The sequence below is a fragment of the Centropristis striata genome, chromosome 10, assembly GCF_030273125.1.
Source record: "Centropristis striata isolate RG_2023a ecotype Rhode Island chromosome 10, C.striata_1.0, whole genome shotgun sequence".
Classification (NCBI taxonomy): domain Eukaryota; kingdom Metazoa; phylum Chordata; class Actinopteri; order Perciformes; family Serranidae; genus Centropristis; species Centropristis striata.
In genome coordinates this window covers 31,964,244-31,987,516 of record NC_081526.1, presented here as the reverse complement: position 1 = coordinate 31,987,516, position 23,273 = coordinate 31,964,244, and the positions used below count along the sequence as shown (strand labels likewise).

At 38.4% G+C, this 23,273-nt stretch overlaps 1 protein-coding gene across 1 annotated transcript in view; it reads left to right on the top strand.

Annotated features, from left to right (window-relative positions):
- Positions 1 to 7,051: 7,051 nt before the first annotated feature.
- Positions 7,052 to 23,273, top strand: part of col5a2a (collagen, type V, alpha 2a) — a 57,470-nt gene continuing 41,248 nt past the window's right edge. Inside the window, exon 1 of the mRNA XM_059343091.1 lies at positions 7,052 to 7,275. Within this exon, the coding sequence (XP_059199074.1) occupies positions 7,194 to 7,275 (82 nt within the window). The 5' untranslated portion in view covers positions 7,052 to 7,193. The remainder of the gene's footprint in view (positions 7,276 to 23,273) is intronic.

Sequence of the window (23,273 nt, the reverse complement as noted above, 5' to 3'; positions counted from 1 at the left end):
TTATGTATTTAATAGACAGCCAATAGTAGAGTGATGGCAGGAAATGAGAAATGACCATAGACTATATATAAATAATGGACACAGTCACCGTGATGTCACCCATTGTTTTGAGGGCTGCCAGTTTTAGGCATTGAGTTCAACGTTACGCTTGTCGCTATCTTGCTTTACATGTGTCGCTATCTTGTTCTTGGAAACAGCAGACCATATTTGGACTGTGGAGGAGTGAGAGGGATCTGATCACTGACTACAGCCTCTCTACACCTCAACCTGACTGAGAGAAGCCGCTGCTAATTCATGTTAGCATTAACTGGAGCATTGACTGGGATGTTAATTTTGGCTAGCAAAAAAACAAAAACAAAATGTATGTTACTCACCGAAGAAAACTAAACAGCGACTCCTTGGAGTGTCTGTTAGTCCAACCAAACGCTGAACAAGACATTTTAATGAATAAAAATATGCTTGAGTGAAAATACAGCGTGAAAGGCTCAATGTTTTGAGATGAAATTGGTAAACATCTTTTTTTTCCTTTTAAAATTGATGGACACGTTGCCGTGGATACGCATTGTTCTGCTTCTCTTCTGATGAGGGCTTGCCTTGTTAGCGGCCTGTCAATCAATGGTAGCCACGCCCCAAATCATACGATTCTTTATCATATATTTTCTTCTAAATGGGGCCATGATTTACCCTATTAACATCAAATTGTTTTGAGGAATATTTTTTTCTAGTGATTGAGAACATAGTGTTGTCCTAAAAAAATAATTCTGAGGTAATAAATCAAGTGAGAAGTTTTCTCATTTTGTTTTGAAATAAATGGACCTAAGCGCTTCTGCAACCTTCGTCAGCGACCCCTGTTGGAATTTTTGGTAGAATGCAGCTTAAGGCACTTCCTGGTTTGCATCACTGCTCAGACCCAGAGGTTGCCGCTTGGAAATGACATGCAACAAAGGGGATGTTGCTTACTGTCACAATGCGGAATCCCTTGGAAATTGTCCATGGCGTTTTTGGAAAAGTGCTACATAAATAAAGATATCATAAACAGCTGTGTATAATATGTATAATAATGTAGGTCATCTTGAGGTTTCTTTTTTTTTATCTCCGTGGGATGGTTTGACAGCACTACATACTCTGATATACAACATGGAGGTCTGCATTTTTACAATTGGCTCCATGTGCAATCCATCTGCTCCAACATTCTTCCTGTCCAATCCAATGGTTTAGTTTACAAGAAAGTAACAGAAATAAAAGGAATTCCATCTTGTGGATTAAAACGTGATGTTTGAAAGCCCAACGTGGAAACCATGTTAGTTCTCGGTTATGGCTGGTAACTTTGTTGGAGGAATGGTGAGTTTACTAATGGTGTGTGAGCTCTGGCTGCACAGTCTGTTTATTGCAATATTTTGGCAGGCGTAGCCTTGGAGACTTAGACGCTGATAATTATTTCCATTCTCTGTTTCGGCCCAAAGCTAAGGGGATCGTATCAAAGAAGAACCCCTTATATCTGTCAATACCATCAGATCCATGTGACTCTCTGATATCGGATTGGAATTTACAGCTGTAGCATGATTTTACATCTGCAGAAAAAGCATGCAAAAGCATAAACAACAAATATGAATATTTGGAGAAAAAAAGCTAATCTAAGCATGCTGTTTTAGAATGAGGCCTGACATTCTTGAGCCTTTTAAAAGTGTTTTTTATTGAATCCGCCTGTATCCAACATCACCGCAACAGACGTTTTCTGTAACTGCTGCAGTCATCAATTTCAGCTGCAGTGCCATTTTAGCATCACATTAGAGGAGGAGAATGTGTGAAGTATGCTGTGAGCATAGAACAAAAAAACAGAAAAAAACTATGGTGAATAGGAGGAGTTTAATACTGTGGGAGGAATGGAATGGAGGATGATGGCAGTTGTACCATAGCAATGTTTTGTTAACTACTTCCTTCTACAGCAGCTTTAAAAAATGGCGTCCTACGATCAGAAACAGTTCCTATGCAAAAGCTTGTTTTTATCTGTGTATCTGAAAACTTTCTGCAAAACCCACAAATGACACTGATACAGGAAAAAACTTATTTGTCACAGTTGTGATCTTGTAACATTTAAATGTCTGCATAAGATGAATGAACACAGATTAAAAGCTAATAAAGTTTGCTTCACATCAACTCCTTCAAGATCGTCCAGCTGTAACCTGAAAACATGAAAAGCGTATAATCTGAGAAAAAAAAATCCCATTAGGGAAAGCACAGGTGTTCATAATAAAATGAATAATGGCTGAATTTCCTTTAGCTGCTTCAGGTTCTGACACTGTGCATGTTGATTTACTGTCACGGTTTACCGGGATACTTGAAAACAGATCATCATTATTGTTATTAGTAACACCTGTGCTTTTTGTGCTATGACAAGTTGTAAAAAAGGCCCATTTAGCCAGCTGCTGGATAACAAGAAGATCCTGAGTGGTTTATTTCATAATATAATATTTTTTTTATTTCTATACTAAGCACAATCTGTGTCTACTGTGTTTGAATAGTTTTTTTTTTGTAACAGGTCGGCAAAGAGAGGCCACATGAGAGGCGGAGAGGGTTGGTGTCAATGTGAAGGTTGTCTGTCTGTCTGATGAGAAAAGTTTTTGTCAGGAGTTAAAGTATAAAAGTTACAGCTGTAGTTTAATTTAAAAGACCTTTTAGCTGTTAATTTTAGCCCATGGGACTGCAACAGATCTGAAGTTAGCTGTGAATCTTGTTTGTCATTCTTTGAACAATGTGCTATGAGTAAAACACATTAACCTAACTAACATTGACATCACTTTTTTTTTGCTCGTAAATATAATGTAAGAAGTCATGCTAGGCAATGGCAATATATGTCTGGAAGCCACTGAGGCTAACAGCTTAGCAAGCTAGTTAACTTAATCTTAATGCAAGAAATGCTAATGCTTAATGAACATATGTGACATATTCTCCTTTTAGACCAACGTGAACCTAGTTCTTTGCTGGGCTGGTGCTGGTGTTGGTTCGCAGTTGGTTCAACTAGTAAACAGTCCCAGAACCTGTTTGCTTTTCCACAGGCTGCAGGCCTACACTGGGTCACACACATTTGCGCTGCTATTAACACTGAACGTAAGATGTTAATGTTAGACTTTGTTTTAAGCTAACGTTATGCTGCTAACGATAAACCGCTAGCTCAGCCATGGGGTTGAGCGCTTATTCTGCTCCTGATATGTCTTGAAGCATATAAGAACACCATATGGACATGTTAACAAGCTTAATAAACTGTAATTGAAAGAATTCTTTGAGCTACAAATAGCCTGTAATATATGCTTATGATGGATATTTCACTTTTACAGGGTACAATTCTATGTGACTAAAGAATATTTTCTCTCATACAATGAGGTAAATTATAAATCCAGTGGTTAATTTGACCATTGCTTGGTCTCCATCCCTCTGGCCACACTGACATTTATAACCTTGACCAGATGCCTTGTTGCATGTCCAACTTGTACCATTCCATTAAGTCCCAACAAAAGAAAGGAGAATTCCTTTTTTCCCTCTTTTTTTCTTTCTTTCTGACTTTCTTTCTTTTTTTACAGTCCTGTCAAAGAAGGAAACAGGCATTTTTTTATGTGTCAAGGCAGGAAGCAGAGCTGGATAATTATCTCCAAACCCCCGGAATCTGAATCAAAATAATCCTTCAGTCCTTCACCTTCTCTTTTAAATTACTGTAAGTGATGACAGCATAATGTTCATAACTGTGCCTTTATGTAAAAGGAAACCAGGAGTTGTAGATTGACCTGCTGCCTATCAGATTGGGATCACCCAAGACGTAGGTGCACACGTGCTCCCAAAGCACTGTTTTAATCTTTTCCTGGGATTTGTTGACATGAAAATCATAGAATGTCACCAATCTTACAATACAAGTAAGGATTTCTTGATACAGCCGCCCAACAATACACAGAAGCAGCCAGGCACACTGACTCCGAATGTAGAATTTTGTGTTTACTTTCCAACCAGTTTGCCAATCAGTTGCAAAGCTAGTTTGTATACAGACCAGCAGGGGACAAAACACAAATTGACTCCCAAAGCAACCTTCCCTTTGGCATCATTCTCTATAATGAGAAAATCTTTTGGAAAACAAGCAGCAGCATTTGCAGTGCCCTGATGTTTCCACAGAAAATACAACGGATGCTTCTTGTGAGTCTTGTTCGGGGGAACTGTGAATTGGCTGACCTGGTTTGTGGGCAGGGCGAACAAGAAAACAGCTGTCTTTCCCATTAGCTCAGCTCTCGTCTCTTGAACCCCCCCCCCCCCCCCCAATCCCCCCACCCAACCAAACACACATTTGCACACACCCTGTCTGATGGAAAGCCAATCACCTGATGCTTTTAGCACCTTGTGAACATGGCACACAGCTGTTTCCTGTCATATGCTTTAGGGTTAGTGTGTGTGGCAAAGCTTGGGCGAAAAACCTTTGTGTCATTTTAATAAGTTCCCTATTAAAACATTTATTTGAAATGTGTCTGCAAATAGATTTTTGTGTATTTAGGGTTATTTAACTGCACGTTTAGTTAGTTGAACGATTATTTACAGCTACCAAAATAAGACGTTAAACACTTATTTATTGTTTCTCTGTCAAGATTTTAGAGTTGTTCAAAATAGACCATGTATTCAGAAACTCTTGTTCCTGACCATGAATTGCCACAACTGAAAGAAACTGTGACAAACCACTCTGTAGAGGATCTTTTTTTCCTCCTTATATGTCTATTTTTTTCCCAAGGATGAATCAATGGCTTGTTTCAGTGACTAAACTACAAGAGATTCCTTCATGTCTTTTGGGAGGAAAAGGAATGGCTCATCATTCCAAGTTGTGTCATTTGACAGAGGCGGGGCCATATTAAGACTTACACCCATAAAGTTTATATGTCTGTGTCTTAATCTGGCAGTATATTGACATTTACGTGGCATGTTATGTGTCAACTATGACAGAAAAATATTAGATTGTGTTGTAAATGATATCTTACATCATTACCACCTCCAAGGAGGCGATAATGTTGCATGTTTTCAGCTCGGTTTGTTTGGTTGAATGGTGGAGCCCAGCGGCAACCATCAAGGTTGAAAAATTAAGTAACGTATTTGTGCCAAAAACTGCAATTCCTAGGATGGCTACTTGAGGGTTTCCTCCTATCAAAAACGTCAATATAGGTTGTGTGTACAGGCAGCGAAAAAATGAGCGGATCAGCATCTGCTGTAACACGCCTGCCGCCATCTTGCTGACATAGTTGTGATTGACAGCCAAGCGAAGTTTAAAAGGGCGTTCAATTGGAAGCAAGAGTGGTGGATGGGTCGGACGAGTGGTGGACGTGCACCCAGGAGAGTGGGGTTTGCGTCCCATGTGAAAACAAAAGTAAACCTTTTTTTACCTGAGTCACATTTTTAATAACGTTTTTTAGGTACCTTGAGGCAGTCACGTGACCCTTGTAATTATTTAATTTCCGGCATTTATGTTCATTTATTTACTGTTTAAACTGTCTTTTATGACACCTTACCAGAAGTCTTTTGCCCTAAACCTAGATCAGTGGTTTTACAACATAAATCCAGAGAAACTGCATTATTTTTTTACAACCACGGCCCGTAAATGTGTGTTATTTTTAGAACCTGCCATTGTACCGTGAGCTGCGATACGTGTCTGCGTGCTGTCATTTGTGGTACTGACACACGACCTCTTCTGACGTTTATGTTGGAGAACTTGTTGAATCCCCATAGACCCCCATGTTAAAATGGCCAACTTCACAGCAGAAGCAATATGTTTAGAGCCTGGTTTTGGTCTTCAAAACTGATTTCCCCTTTAACTGTTCTGGGGTGGATTCTAATGTGACTCACCTTTTAAATTACATTAAGATTTAAAGTTATGCAAAATTGAGGACGTGGCCTATTTGAGTGACAGGTGGGTGCCATCATCTCCTACATGCTCCACCTTTTTGCCATTTTTTTGGATTAGCTGGGAGTTAGGAGGAGTCAGGAACAGACAGAGTCACAGGAGCCACCCACTTAAGCTCCACATTGGCTCTCTAGACACTTATAGGTGACGTCATGGAGACTACGTCCATATTTAATATAGTTTATTGGTAAAGTGTGGGAAAAGAAAGAAGCCATTAAATTTTGGAGCAAATGTTAGGCATGGCAACAGCCATGGAGTCGGTCACTGCTCTCTAGTTTTAATATGTGTTAGAGTCCAGATTAAGAACGTTGTTTACAGCCTCATTGTTAATACACACTTACACAACATGCATTGACAAATCTGACTTGTCCAATATTGTTTTTAGTCATTTAAAACATTGTATATTAATCAGAGTTAAAACTGGTATTTAGCAATGTGGACGGATTCCATTTTCTCACCATAAGTCAAGAGGTGTTGACCCCAGATTTCTCTCTAAATTTAAACCCTGGATTCCCCATCATGACCACCTACCACCATGACCACCCACTGTGACTGTCACACACAGTTTCAGTCTGCTTTTTATCTGTCTTTACTCACTTTTGACCAAGAACAGTACAAGAGATGCAAAATTTAAAAGCAAAGAAATCGACAAGAAATGTTGAATGCTTTGGAGTCTTAACTACAATTTTCTCATCAGAAAACAGTAGTTATAAACTCTATTCTTACGTTTAATTGCCCAGTAAAAAGGGATTCTGAGCTTACTGAGCGTCTTGTTTTGTGCCCCCAGAGACAGCAATAAAACAGCACTTTTATGATCTTGCTTAGCGACCACTTCTGAAGAGAGTCAAAAAAATCAGCAGCACCTTAAAATCAAAGTAATTTTCCCTTATCTGTGCCCTTGTATCTTTTTCTGTAAGCCACACTATTACACTGTGAGATAACTAGACAGACAAAGAATCACTGGAAAGTATGAGAACTTGTGAACATGGGTGTAGCTCTCTCACAGCCACAAAAGCCTGTGAGAGGATGGTTATGGGAGAGGGCTGACAAAAGGGGGAGGAAAATTAGGCTGGCCAGCATTCTTCTCATTTAAAGCTGTAACTACACAAAAAAGCACTCACGCAGTCTGGGCTGGGTCTGCTTGCTGCTTACAAGGAGAGATACTCTTGTATTCATGGTGGTGCAGTGATAACCTGAGCATTTTTTTCCCTTTTTCATCCTTTTTTCCCTCGCTTTACGCACAAGGACGGCTCATGTCTTTTTTATAGACATGATGAGCTTTGTGCATTTAAGGACTTTCCTTTTTCTGGTAGCTCAGGTTTTGATTGTTACATGTCAAGACGTGACCAGTGGTAAGTGAACCCCTCTGCTGTTTATTTTAATTTATCTTGAGTGTAATGTGTGAAGGTTGCTGGTTGACCTTTGAATGGGCTGAACATGGACTTTTTGTTTGTGCTTGTACAAGCTGCTGAGTGGCAAAAGAAACTCCTTTAGATGTGCACTAAATTAAGTAACTTTTGGTGAGACAAATTTGTCCGATTTGTTAATTTCCTGCCTCCTTTGTTGAATTTCTTTCTTTCTTTTTTTGCAAAAGTGAACACTTCTTGTACATGACAACTTAATTGTCTCATATAGCAGCTGCAAATGTAGTTATTCCATGGAACATGTAACTTATCTGGTGCTGATTGAGACAAACCTTACTGAAGACTAGCTTACAGAAGATTTAAACAAGATGAGAGCAGCTCCACTGTGGATTATCTGCAATTGGCAAACAAGCCGTGTATGTCAGGAAACAGTCCTGTGGACATCTGTCAGTGATTGCAAGTGATGTCACCCTCAGGCACCGAAAATGTGCAGAGGAGGGAAATGAGCACCTTTGCGGTTTTGCACTACTCCTGCACCGCTCAAACACTTTCGGAACATTCATTACCACAACCGTTTTCTCCCCCCCCCCCCACCTCTCCCTCTCTCTTCGGACTACATTGTACATCTGCAAAAAGAATTTCAGCACCAGAGCTTGCGCGCCTCTGAGGGGAGCACAGACTGCATGTTAATGCAGGCCAGATGTGAGGAGACATGGGAAGGAGAGATGCTGTTGGATTCTCTGAGTCACTCGGTGTTCTGATGTCTGCAGCTGGCAGCAGCGAGACCTGGAACACCTGAGTCTTCTTGTTTTACTTGAACTGTGCTTCCCCCTCTTTTTTTTCTCTGCCGTAGTGTTTGATCTCTTGTGTCGTCACGGGGACTGTGTTGTTTCTATATGATGTCATGGGCCACACTGAGCTCTGGAAAGTTCACTTGATGGGCCCCTGATGGAGTGCAGCACAGACAGCACTGTTTTTTTTTTTTAAAAGCCGCCATTCCCTCTGGATAACTTAAGTTTTTCTTACATTATATCATTAAGTAAAATGAGTTGGCTTTCCTCTTTAAGACCAGTGTCACATATAGCAAAGACAGAGGTGTGAGAGCTGATAGAGTGCCACCCTGTGGTGAACGCAGCACTGGGCCCAGGCCATATCTCTTATTGTGTGAGTGCACTTTAACTGTGCTGAACAAAATAATTTCACTCTACTAATGCTGGAAAATGGGGCAACACCGCATTTGACATGGACAATTATCAAGCTTTAAAGGGATATTATAAAAAAAGACTCAGACCAGAGAAAAATATTTTATTTTAATGTATGTCTGTATTGTGTAGTTGCAAAGTTCTTGGAGGCTCAGTGTTATTCAGCTTCTACTTCCGTGTGGAGGAACTGTCTCTGTCCATATTTGTTCATGTGAAACAGCACAGTGATGTTGCTGGCTTTTCTTTCCATGGAACAGTGGTGGGTGAGGTGATTGCATTTCGACCAAATAAAAACAATGGAAAGTTCATGGTTTTTGTAGACTAAGGGAAAATGTGGTTCAGTGCTTTGAGACTATGTACATGTGTGCATGTGTGGGGAGGCTGGCCTTTAAGGTTTGCTCCACACAATGACCAGTTGTTCTGCAATGGAATGGTTTTTAATGTGCAGATTTTGGGGGGTACCAATGGAATGGTTTAGCTAGTAGGCTTATGCTTCAGTTGACTTGAAAATATGCTAACCACCAAGGGGCTGTGGGAACTTAATAAGACAATGGGGCCAGAGTTACTACCCACAAATAACACTGACATTAATCACTTTGTTCCCCCTACATATTCACTCTCTTTTTAGCTCTGGTTTCGTCCCCACCAGCTCCTGAGGGGAAATACCTGGCTCTTTATTTACTAAACTAGCCACTATGCTTAAAGGGACAGCTCACCCCAAGATAAAATACACAGATTTTTCCTCTTGCCTGTAGTGCTATTCATCAGTCTGTATTGTTAAATAGAGATATCAGCCACAGCCATTCTTATCTCCTATATAATCTGGCTATATGACACTTAGCTTGTGGTGCTCAAAGCGCCAAAATATACATTTGAACAACTCAAAAGAAATGTCTCTTTCCAGGCTGTTTCATGATTGGTTATCTGGTTACTCAAGACAGTCCACAGATCTTGTTCTGAGCAGGAACCATTTCTTTCTATAGTTCCTACATGAAATTATAGATAGTTCAGATGGTAAACTGCTCTGAACAAGGTCTGTAGGCTATCTTGAGTAACCAGGTCATGATTTCTGGAAAGAGACATTTCTGTTGAGTTTTTAAATGTATTTTTTGCCAGTTTGAGCACCACAAGCCAAGCGCCATATACTGCCCCATTATATTTGAGAGAAGGCAGACATCTTGAAGCGAATATCTCCAATACTTGGCAACTCACACCAAAACAATCAAGACTAATAAATAGTACTGCAAGCAAGAGAAAGAATATGTAGTTTTGGTTTAAGGGTGAACTGTCCCTTTAAACAGAAAGCATTCACACTGTTTAAAACAACACTGACTAGCACTGGGGTATTGCATTCGCCGATGGCTACAATTACCAGTGTTACTCCATTTAATTAGGACTTTTATATGGAAAGTTGGAACTTCAAATTGAGTGTGGTTGAATGTTGATGAAACTACGTAATTGCATGCAGTCTCGTTTTCTCAGTAAACTATCAACACAATTTTTGAATAAAAAGAGTCCAGCAGCCTGTTGAGAGCATTGGGGTTATTGGAAAAATATCTGAGGAAGATGAGTTTACAAAATCAAATCTTTCAAAACTGAAAACATGTTTAGAACAAATGTTGCATTTTGTTTCATTCAGCACAGTTATACAGCTCAGAATGGAAGTCATATGGCTGGCTGCACATGTGCGGAAAGTTTGCAAGAGAACATAAGTTGGCGAATGAGATCAAGGAGCAGACTTTAAGCTCACAATTGGAAAATGGTGACGCCAGTATAGATCAGCGGGATGAAAATATAGTTCACACTAAACCTACTGTACAAGGTGTAATGGAAGAAGGAGAAAATAATATTTGGAGTAAGATTTAGGCATGCGAACATGGAAAAAGGAAAAGAAACAGCAACAGATCACTGACTCCAATAACAGAAAGCAGGAGTGTGTGCCCATGGTTTTAGAGATAGAGTCATGCCTCTGCATGTGTGTGTGGAACATTACTCCTCCCAGACACTGACATAGCTGTAAAACATCTTCAAAGATGCCACTTAACGCCTTACATCAAAGAGCCTAAACACTACAGTGAATTACTTAAGTTTGTTAGAGTTACAACTGTCTCTTTATCACCAGATTTTTAATATTCACCGCAGCCAATAAGTTTTCCCCTCTCTCTGAGAGAAACTCAAAAGAAAAAATCTGCTATTTCAAATCAACAAAACCTACATGAGGTCACTCTGTCTCCTAAATTGGTTCCAGTTGTTGTTGCCACATCACTGACATTGCAACAAATGGGCTGTTTTCTACCAAAGCTGAAACGTCCAAACATGTGAATTCAACCAGGTCCACAGACGGCCCTGATTAGAAACACATGCTGCATTTTTGAGCTATGACTTGATTACACGCCTCTTTTCTTCCCAAGTTAAGGGGGTCGGCCTCACCAGATTGAACATTGTCTTGAGTTACACATTGGAGGAAGATAGAGTTTTAACAGTCGTCTGATATGTAGCGTCTGGCGGGGGAACCTGGGATGTCTTGGTGGCACAGATGATGTAGCTGATAGATTTTTAATGCAGATTGTGCCTGCGAGGACCGCTCCATGGGAACTACTTATAAACCAAATTATTGCAGTCAGCAAATGGAGGCTTAGGGGTGGGGGGATGACTTCCAGATGTTAAAATAGTCGCTTTGGCAGTATTCGGAAAATATTCTTTAAAAAAAACTCCTTAGCCTTTAGATACAGTTGGAAGGGGCTGATAAAAGACATAGCGTGCACATATTGCTTTAGGGTGACTTGAGCATGGTTTTCTCTTTACACTGAACACCTCCGCAGGTTCAAGTTAAAGTAAGTATTTGTTCAAAAGCCATGCAATTATGGCTTCCCCTGACAGGCTTCCTGGCCCTTGATTGGCACTTAGTTACCAATCTGCCCTGTCATCCTCTCAGCCTGTCCATGTGGGAGGATGACAGGATGGAGCGTAAACACACAACGGGCTGGGTTCCCGAGCGCTGTAATTGTCTTATTTTCATTCTAATCAACAATGTGCCAGAACGGCTGCTCATAGTAGTCTTATGGAAAGAGCTCGGCCAATAAGTTCACATGGGACGTCTTTTAATTTTTTTAAAATTAACAAATTCCACGTTGATATTTGTGCTCTTAACAGTGTCCATTAATGTACAATGGGTTGATGTCTAAAATGTAAATAGAACAGGATGTGGTAATTTGCTAATCCCTTTTAACATAATATTCATATAATTACAGTGTAAATACACATTCCGAATTTGATGCGGTTTTTTGTAACGTTTTACGCCACATCAAGGTGAACTCCAATGATTTATGATGATGTCATCAGGGTTATCTCAGTTTGGGCTTGAGACTTTAACTTTTTTTTTTTTTTTTTCCGTAAATTTCAGATTCAGATGCTCACATTTAGTTATTATAGAGTTCTCAAGAAAAACAAAATGTGTCCAACATGACTTTTTGATGACGTTGTGAAGTAACGTGGGATATGGGAGTCGTTGTCTTTATTGTTAAACAGCCACTATTACTGATGTGATGTCACTCAGACAGAAATAATGTTCACAGATGAGATAATATACTGTTGTGTAGAGTTACAAGTTCCACCTGTAATAATGAAGGTAATAAAATAATAATATGGAATTACCGTAGTCTGATCCAAGATGGAAGTGCATTTACAGTTTCATTCCATCCATTCCTAACTTTCACAATAAAAGCCCTAGAGATATGCTGCATCACTGCTTACAGAAACAATTTAAATAAACAAGTCAACAACATAGCTTACAGTGTGACAGTAGTTTTACGCACGAAACGTTTTGTCACGTTTAATCAAGACACATCATTTCAGTTGACTTAAAATTGCGGCAAGTAACGTTAGCTAACGTGGCCATGCTAAGTTGCTAACTTACTATTAGATGAGTGGATTGTTGAACATTGAGAGTACTCATGGACATCCCTAATAACAACCTGGAGGTGTGAGGTTTAAAGAAAGGATGTGGACACATATAAGGCCAGAAGGATCTAAGGAAAGATGTCTCCTGTTGCATTATGGGAAATACACTATCCAGTTTTTATAGCTTGAACTTAACGACTTAAAGATTATCTCAGCCTCTGTTTCTTCAATTTTAAAGCATTCTTTTTCAAATCTGTCTCATGTGGGTCCCCCAACCTCATGGAAGTGCAACACTAAATTGGTGGAGTACCTCTTTAATTGTCCATAAAGGTAGTGTTGATATAACAGTGATAGATAATTGCTAGTTCTCGTCTAATTTAGGCACAAATGATCTCTCTTGACAATTAAAAAGCAATATTATTCATCTCTAAGTGCCAGTAAAACAAACAGAACCTTAATGTTAATGCCTTTGTGGTTGCTGTGCACGGCGCCTGCACACTGAGTGTTGATACAGCTGGTTGTAGTTTCTCCAGAAGATCAGTAGGACTTTTGCCCTTTGGAGCTTATCCTCTGCAGGTTGGCAGGTCTTAGTGTAATATAGCCCTCCCTCTGAACATGTTCTCTGTCTCTCCCCTGGTGACTATTTCAAAGGCTGCTGTAATTACTTTGAATCTTGCAATTTCATAAGATGTTATGTCCCAGCTGGGAACCTCTGTCTCTGCGGTCAGGTGCTCTGAGGCAGGTAATGATTCAGCTAAAACTGATTAAGGTTGGTAGTAGATTCAGCAAAGACGAATGCCAGTGTCAGTAATAAGCAATGATTGACTTACAGACAAGTCAGCTTTATAAAACCTTGATATATAAGAATATATATATACAATAATATATAACATCATAATTTTTAGATGTAATCTTCTCATAAATTCTTAAACAACGTGATAATATTGTCTGTCAGTTTCTTAAGCACTACTTGTTTAAATGCCACAACATGGGGACTGTCAGCCATAATTACAGGTTGTGGTCCAACCTAAATTCTAAGTTGTAGCGAGGTTGTGTATATTTCAACTGCAGAGGGTGAACGAGTGGAGCTACATGGGTGACAAGGGTTAGCAATGCGGTCCAAGTTATGTTTAGGCTCTTAACAACTTGTCGGACAGCTGATTGACTTGATGGTGAAATGCCTCATATAAGTTCGGTGGAAGGCCTCAGGGTCATTCTTCTGCTCAGGTGGTCTTCTTGTAGTGGAGCTGAAGCTGGAGGAATTACATTACTGCAGTCTGTTAATAATAAAAGTATTTAATCCTCTTATAAGTGATTCATTTGTAGTTAAAAACCACTATGCAATTTGTTACCACAACTGGTTTTTAATTTCCTTTTGTGGATGTGTTCTCTGGGATCAGTTAAGTACAAATATGAAGACATTTTTGAAAACAGACCAAAGTGCTTGGCTGAAAAGAGACAAATGAACAGATCTGCTGTGTATATAAAATAATGAATATGGAAGTATCATCTTTTCCTTATTTTCATTAAATCCTTCTTTTAACTATTGATAAAGCAACATGTCCTCATGCCTAAATAGCAGAATAGGTAGTTTGTCACTGACTCTTAAAACAACATGAATGTTCTATTTTAATGGTGTGAAACCATCGTGTGGTCACAGTTTTGTTGATGTCATGGTGATGTTTCTGTTTTGAGACGAAACTGCTTGGTTAGATTTAGAAAAAAACACAACAATGTTACATTGTGAAACATCACTTAATTTCACATAACATGACAAAACGTAACTAAATGTAACAAAGCGTAACACAGCATCAGTGGTGGAAGAAGTATTCAGATCCCTTACTTCAGTAAAAGTACTAATACCACACTGTGAAATTACTCCACTACGAGTAAAAGTCCTTCAAAACTTATTGAAGTAAAAGTACAAAAGTATCAGCATCAAAATGTACTTAAAGTATCAAAAGTAAAAGTACTCGTTATGCAGAATGAACCCACTCGGACTGTTTTATATTTTCCAAATATAATATTACATTATTTGTAGCTATTAATGCTTTTATGTAAGCAGCGTTTCAATTTTGTAAAGATAGGGCTCATTTAATTACTTAATATACTGTTATAACATTTAATTTTAAAAAGTCTAATCTCTTTAAATTGATCATATATTTTACATTTAATCTCGACCTGTAAAGAAATTAAAGCTAGCAGCTAAATGTAGTGGAGTAAGTAGTAGAATATTTACCTAAAAATGTAGTGGAGGAGAAGTATAAAGTTACATTAAAATACTCAAGTAAAGTACAAGTACCTCAAAATTGTACTTCAGTACAGTACTTGAGTAAATGTACTAGTAACATTCCACCACAGCAAAGCATAAATGCATAATGATGAGTAACAAAATGTAAAGTAACGTAGTGTTAAGTAACATACTGTAAAGTGAGGTAGTGTTAAGTAATGTGATGTTTAAGTAACGTAATGTTAAGTAACGTGATGTTAAGTAATATAATGTCAAGTAACTTAACCTAATGACGTCACCTAACAGTTAACTTCAGGTTGAAATAACTAACAGAAAAGCAAAATTGAACAAAACATGAATGAGTCGGGAACAAGTGTCTCCTGGGTCAACCCTGGGTCTGCAAAAGGCTAACTACAAACATAAATATTGATCATAAAAAGCTACCTATATGGCCATATTTGGGTCAAAGCAGATCTGGATAATAACACATTTTTTAAATCTTATCTAAGAAGTTGTGTTACTTGCCCATATCATTATCTGATCCGGTTTCAAGTCTTTAGACCAATCAGAACAAATGTGGCTTCTATGGTCTTTGGGCACAAATGGGTTAAAGCTTAAGCTGTTGCATCATTATCAGCGAGCTCTGACATGCTGTATCACTCAGAAACAAATCAAACACTGACTTTATTTGACTTTATATTGATTGTGTGTGATGGAGCCTTAACTGAGTCTGAATACATATTTTGGGATTCCCCTGTTCGCTGTCAAGACTTGTCTGGCGTCCTCCATATTTCTCTACCAGATTAATGGAACATAAGCTTAAACAAAGAGACTCTCTGGCAAAACGACTTAATATAATGAATGTACAATGGCCTTCCATAGTACAAACATAGATAATCTCCAAGAGGCTCATGTTCAGAGGGGAAAATATTAGGTTTAGTAGAGTTCCAACACACGTAATGTAGTGCTGGAGTCAACAGTGCCAGAACTCAGCAGAGGGGATGATGTTTCTTGAAATGTCATCTACTATTAAACTCATAGCGTGTGCAACATGTATCAGCATGGAGCAGCATCAGTTCTAAAGAGATTTAGATTTTTTTCATTGGATCTTGCTCTGTTGCGTCAAAATGACATTTCTCTGAAGATGTCCAGTAAAGAAGTAAAGTAATTCAGCCGAGAGAAGGGAGCATTCTTTAACACAATGTGAGTCTGTGCTGCCCCTTACTTACTGGCCGCAATGTCCAGTCAGCGTTCCCGAACAAACACCTCTCACACAGAGCCAGACCATTGAGATGTGGAAATGTCTGCTTGTAGTCGGTGACTCATGGCTACCATGAGATGATTTCACCAGGCTGCTGCAGAGAAGAGGCTGAGAGAGATGTGGAGAAACAGTTGCAGAGCTAGCATTAAATATCAGGTGATTTAGTTTCTAATTACATATGAAGCATCCTTACTGCCAAAAATGCTGGCATGGTCATTTTACAGTCCGCAAGCTTTCAAATTATCTCCATATGAATATGTACTTTGCCTTTTTGTAAATATGCTTGCGGATTAAAGCAAAGCCACATGGGTTTACTTAAAGAAACAGTATCCTGCTCTTGTAATTACTTCTCTCAAGTTTCCCTTTATCAGCCAACATATAGCCCAGGTTTACATAGATACAACTGTGATGTGCATCCTGCATTCATTCTTTGTTTACCTAGGTTTAATTAGAGCTCTAAGTACAGGCTGGGAGTCTTGATTTCTATATAATCTCACCCCCCTCTAGTCTCTAAGCCTTTCACTGATGTGACTTGGTGTTTAAGGGGGTCGAGCTGTAAACATGGGATCAAGCTAGGACTACGTTTCATCATACTTTAACATCTATTATTATCAGATCAGGGAGGGAAGAGAAAGGAGGAGGAAGAGGATAGAGAGGAGTTGAGGAGAAAACAGGAGGGGGAAAGTGAAAGAGTGGAAGCCCAGAGGATTGTTTGGTACATGCCCCCCTCTGTGGGCTCATCCTCTACCCCCCGTACATCACAATCCACTGGTCCCACTCCAGCACAGGAAGTCATGTCAAACTGGAATTTCCTCTGGAAAAGCACATGTTTCAGCTCGGGTTGTTGTTGTTAATGACTTTTGTGATTCACGGTCAGAAGACAAGAGAAAAGACACATCAAAAACATATTTGAAAGATTTTTTCTTTGTCATGTTTGAGTCAAAACGTCTGAATTCCCTTAAGCACCCGTAAGCATCAAAATCTATAAACGTGTTAACTTTTCAAAAATTTTATTTTTGTAACCATCCAAACTAGGTCAGCCGGCCATTTGTTAGCTCTTTAGAGCTGAAGAAGTTTGCAGCCTCTTTTCTGTGTCTTGTGGGAAGACATTTCTGCAGCTCACCCAGCTGTTGATGACATGGTGAATAAAGTATGCAACTGTTACTGATAGCAGGGAGGAGTTTCAGCAAACAAACTGCAGCACATATGCCAAGAAGTAATCCTCCGCTTGGAACCGGTGACTTTGTAAGAACGCTGCTGAGATGCTGCTAAAATAGTGTTTTATTATAAAGACGCAGTTTGGTGTTTTGCCATAATGTCACAAGGACATGAGCCTCATACTTCTCTCATTAGAGGAATACAGGAAGCTGTGTGTGTGTGTGTGTGTGTGTGTGTGCGCGTGTGCGTGTGTGACATACTTTCCGATTAGACTTAATTTCATGTGGAATTTTATCATTTTATTTATCATTTTAAAAGTCACTGAGCTGTTTACTTGTTAATTTGATAAAAAACATAACATAAACAACTCCAGTTTAATTCATTATCCCTTGAGTGCAAAAAAAAAAACATGATTTAGCAAAATTTAAACATTTGAGATGTCAAGTCAAAGCAACAAGTCGTTGATTGATATTGACAGATATCTTTTTTTCACTTACATTTACATTTAGTCATTTAGCAGACACTTTTATTCAAAGTGACTTACAGAAAAAAGGAAACAATCATGGTATAATGCAATAAAAGCCATTAGTGCAGCAATATTCTTTAAAGAGTAGAATTGTCGTGTTGTGCTAGGAGAGAAGATGCTCTCTGAAGAGCTGAGTTTTTTAAAGGTAGAGAGTGGTGCAGAGTGGATCATGTGCTGAAATATGAGATTTACTTTTTTTTAAAAACTGGACAGAATAGTTTTTTTATTTAGATTTTTAAAGTTGCTGATCTATGGATTGGATATATTTGCGATGGGTTAGGATCATAAGAAAAATGAAATATGTTGCAGCGTGTACAAAGCCTCACATAGTACATAAAACCATACAAAACAACAGAACTACATGAAAGACAGAATCAGTAAATCACTGATTGTAAAACAATGTAACTTTGTAATCGTTTTACATATTAAAATGTAATTATTGTATTACTTCCATCTTCTGATTCCTTCTTGAATGCAAGTAGATTAATTGTAGCAACATTTTGTTATTCAAAAACTGTGACTAAGATACTGAGCTGGACATTTTACAGTTGCCAAATAAAATGTCTCTGATGGATGAGCTTTAATGTAACAGAGACACTGTTTCTAATTATATCTTTGGCCTTTTTGGGTACTGCAGCTTATTAGCAATCTGTCACCATATTTATTTCATGTTGATTTCTTTTGCCTGGATGATTATGAAAAAACTAAAGTTGATCTTCAGCAATATAACCTTTTTTAAAGCATTTTTTTTTCAGGACTGAGCTGTAAAATAAGCTGCAATTTTGTAATAAAATGAAAGGTCTGACCACTGCTACTGCACTTATGTTAACCCATGAGGGTTAACATAAATTCCTGCACTTATGGCTCTTATTGCATTATACCATGATTGTTTCCCTTTTTATGTAAGTCACTTTGGACAAAAGCGTCTGCTAAATGACTAAATGTAAATGTAAGTGAAAAAAAGATATCTGTCAATATCAATCAAACGGCTTGTTGCTTTGACTAGACATCTTTTTCATTTTGCTAAATCATGTTTTTTTTGTGCATTCAAGGGTTAGTGAATTAAAATGGAGTTCTTTATTTTATGTATTTTCTCATATTAACAAGTAAACAGTTCAGTGACTTTTAAAATGATAAATAAAATGATAAAATTCCACATGAAATTAAGTCTAATCGGAAAGTATGTCACACACACGCACACACACACAAACACACACACACACACACACACACACACACACAAAAGTATAGAAAGTTAGGCTCTACTGAGCTTTAAAGAGGCACTTTTTTCAGAATCCATACATGTGGTCACTCGTCTGCCTGACCTCAGTGACCTCACTGACCTCAGATGCATCTCAAAACTTGAGGGCCTGCTGACCTCATCACCTCTCTGTGTCTGTCTGCCTCCAGCATTTAGACAAATGCAGCCTGCTGTAAACTTCAAAGGCCTCATTTAGCAATAAAAAGAAAGTGATAAATTCTTTGTGTCCCCTGGGGCCTCAGCCTGAGTGATGTCACCACAGTGAGGGGCCCCTCAGTGTTATCACTGTGATCTGGCCAGTATAAACCACAGCTAACTCTGGCCAGCACCATGATTTGTACCTGTATGACACTGTTCTCCCTCTATGTTTCACTTCACCTCAGCAGACAGCAGTGCTGTTGGAGTAATAATAGCTGTGACTATCCAAGCAGAAGTGAAGCTTGGGGAACAGTTGATGTAGTTCACCTGGAATTAAGTCATGGTTTCCATTTCAGAGATGATACTGGGCTGACTCCAAATCAAGGATATCTCCCAATGTTTTCAGGAATCTTTGGCCTTAACGTCTGCTCAGACACTGTTTTCTCTGCAGATTCAGTCTGTGCTTCCAAAAGCCTTTTCATAACATTGGCTTTGAGATGGAGTTTCGGGACTGTAACCCATTTGAAAAATTGCATTTCTGTAAATACAATCATGTCACAAAACTTTCAAGCAAGGATCTTGAAAGCAGTGTTTTGGATTTGTTATGCAATTTTCTGCATTAAGACCCCTGTCATTTATAAAGCGCATTTAATGTTTATTAATGTTGGAATGTATGGGATATATGGAAGTTCCGAGTAGCCAGTGAGAAAACATATCTCACTCTAAAAATTGAAGTCTGGTGGAAATTGTTTATGACTATGAATGGGTGAAAACAATCGCTTCATCTGACTATATCGGAAACAGGTGGGAAAAAAGTTTTGCCGACATCATAGTTGGGGAAAAACTGGCATGTAGATTTTTATGTGTTTGTAGCCGTTTTATGCATTTTAAGTGGCTGAAATGCACCATTAACCCGTGTTCTAAATAGGACTAAAACCATTGATTTTTTTTTTTTTTTAATTCCAGCTGAGTTTTCATCTCTCCATGCACTCTAAACACCAGGTCTTGTGGGCAAAATGAAAACAACACTCGATCCTGACAAAAAAAGAGAGAAAGAAAAAAACAGGAAAAAAACAGAAAAAGGCATCCTTTTTAAAAAAAAAACCTGTTTCACAGATGACTTTTCTTTTTTTAAAGAAACTTAGAAAGATTATGCAAGCAAAAAAATGATTTCACCTCTGGGCCTCTCAGTGCTTCAGGACAGACGAAAAAGGTTCTGCATGGTAATTTTTTTTGTTTTTTAGTTACTTATAGAGTGCAAGGAGAAATGAAAAACTCATCTAGAAGAAAATATGAATGCTTTTCGCCATATTTAGAACATGGGATAGTGGTGATCTTCAGCCTCTTGTGGCTAAAATGAGGATTACAACAACAAACACTAACAAAATCTACATGCCATTTTAAAAAATAAACAACATATTTTTTTTAATACTCATTCTTAAGTCATAAACAAAGGAAGAAAAACATTTTGATCAGACCTTTGAATTATTTTTCTCTTGCCTCTCTGGGCTTCCGTAGAGGCGTGATTAAAATGATTAAATTGATTCTTGGATTATTTTTGAGCTGTGTGCATACCTTTTTTTAGCTTGTTCAGGGGAAGCTGGTCCCATTTTTGCACTAATCGCTTCAATAAAACCTAATCTGTCGTTGCAGATATGTTGCAGGGCATTCTGGCTAAAAGCGGCAGAACTAAAACTCCCAGTCTAATGCAAATATAAATACTGTCAAGCCTGTGACCTCACACTATGATGCTGAAGATGTAAATATTTAAGCAAAACATCCTTTGCCTGAGGCGCTGCACACATGATACGGTGTAAGCTGAACTCACAGTTGCATCATTTTCTCCGAGCTTTGGAATAACAAAATTCAAAAAGAAAAAGAACAGAGCACTGAAGGGAAAAACAGAGGAGTGTGGAGCAAAAGTCCAAAAAGCAGGCAGTGTGCTTTGATAGGGATAAGGAGAGAGAAAGGGAGATTGAAAGGGATATGAGAAAACACAGACTAATGCAAAAGAAAAAGTGGGATTTAAATGGAGCCTCTGGCAGACATTTGGTTTGAAGAGTACATGCAGCATCCTTTAAGTGCTGTAGCACTGAGGTCAGACTAAATGTGGAGCAAATCAGTCTCTCTTGCCTCTGGGCCCGCTCCCCTACCTCCCCTACCTCCTCTACCACAAGACGCCTCGTGAAACAAGTTAAACTCCTTCCCGACCTGAGGAATGGCTGGACATGTGCATCCCATCATTTGGCTTTTACAAGTCAGCATGTAGAGCTGTAGAAATGTTTCAAAATGGAAAGTCTCTGCTAAGTCGTGACCACATGCTGTACTGTGTTGTCCAGAGTTGATTTAGAGAGCAACATGTTGTATTAGAAAGAGACATTTTGTGTCAACAGCTCTGTCTGCTGCCACGAAGGAGTAAGGAGTTACAGACAGTGTGCACATTAATCAGTGGAGGAATATAACTAAGTACATAAACTCAAATATTGCACTTTTTACTCCACTACATTTAGCTGACAGCTTTTGTTACTTTTCAGGTCGAGATTTAACACAAACAACATGATCAATTTAAAGTGATTAGACTTTTTTTTTTTTTTTAAACCTCATAACAGTATATTAAGTAGTTAAATGAGCTCTATCTTTATAAGATTCAAATGATGCTTAGATAAATGCATCAATACAAATAATCTTATAAATATACATATAACAAACTGAGTGGGTCCATACTTTTAAAATATATATTAAGTAGTTAAAATGTGCCCTACCATGAGAAAATTACATTTTGCACTATTTTTGAGTAGCTACTTCTACTTTTGATACTTTAAGGACATTTTGAACTTGATACTTTAACTTACGTTTTGACTTTTACTTGTAGTAAAATTGTAATTTTGCAGTGAGGTATTAGTAATTTTACTTTAATAAGAGATCTGAACACTTTTTCCACTGCTGATGTAAGTGCTGTAAACTGTTGGTCGACCCAATTCACTACACATTCTGCTGAAATGATGAGAATTCAGTGTCTGAGATTTCTGCCATGAGCGTCAAAAAATGACATCTGTAAAATGATCCAGCCAAATATGTGTAATAATCTGCAGAACATGCTGTCAGCAGTTTCCATCAAGACTATTTATTGGTGGAAAGTGGCTCAAATGAAAACTGTTGACTGTCAGACCTGTGGATTGTCAATGAGCTTTGCCATTTTTGTTCATTCACAAAGCAATATGATTTTAAAAGCAGTCTCAGTCCACTATCAGGACCTTAAACCAGGAGCCCGGTGTCCACATCTTGTTGATCTGACCGAGTCTATAATATTTATATGTGTATGTATAGACATACTGATATATGACAGTTCAGTATTGGCCGATCATATCAGTTGACTGATTCATCGGTCAGCCTCTAATGTTAAGAATTAACAAATCTGTAGTTTGCAGAAACGCAAAATGCCAGCAGTTATTCTGGCAACTTGGCTGTAACAAGAGTAACTTTCGTCTAACAACAACCTTTCCAATGCTGTGAAGATGAGCAAAATGTTATTTAACTTCATTGAACTGTGGTTGCAGCAGACACATTTCTTAAAACCTCAGGAAATAAAACACATGGCTGCATACCAAACAATGTGATGATATTTAAAGTATGTCTTTATCGTATTAGCATTGTTTGGGAACAATATTTGACAGTTTTGATAGTCAGCACTTTTGTTTTTTTTACAGCGAACTTTGTTGTAAATCCTCAAGTTGAATTAATTTTGCTGGAACAAAGAAAATAAAGCAGATCATGAGTATGTTACCTACAGCATGTTGCCACATTATCTCCAGTCACAGTTTCTAAACACCTTAAAGAGCAGAAACACTACTCTTTATTGTCTTCCACTGTGTTTGAGTCCGGCAGTGTGAGCATTTTGTGCCCTGAGTTCCTCTGCATACACAGTTTATTCTTGCACATCTGGCCGTGTGCTCAGTTGATGTGAAACATCAGGGCGCTCTGACCTCTTGTATATGTTAACGCTCTGCTCTGGAAACTGGAATGTTTGACGTCAGCCATTTTCCTGCATTAACTTCGTGGACCGGCCAAATGTAATATTGTTAATTGATTTTTTTCATTGGAATTTTTGCAAACGTGTCAGTGGAGATTAAATAATGATTGTGCATGTGCTCCACACACTGATTATGTAGATATTGCATGGAGAGGTTAGAAGCAGTGATGGAAGTATTTACTCAAGTACTGTTACTTAAGTACATTTTTGAGGTACTTATCCTTTCGTTTCATGCCACTTCTACTCTTATATTGTTTTTTTTTCATGCAAAACGTGCAAA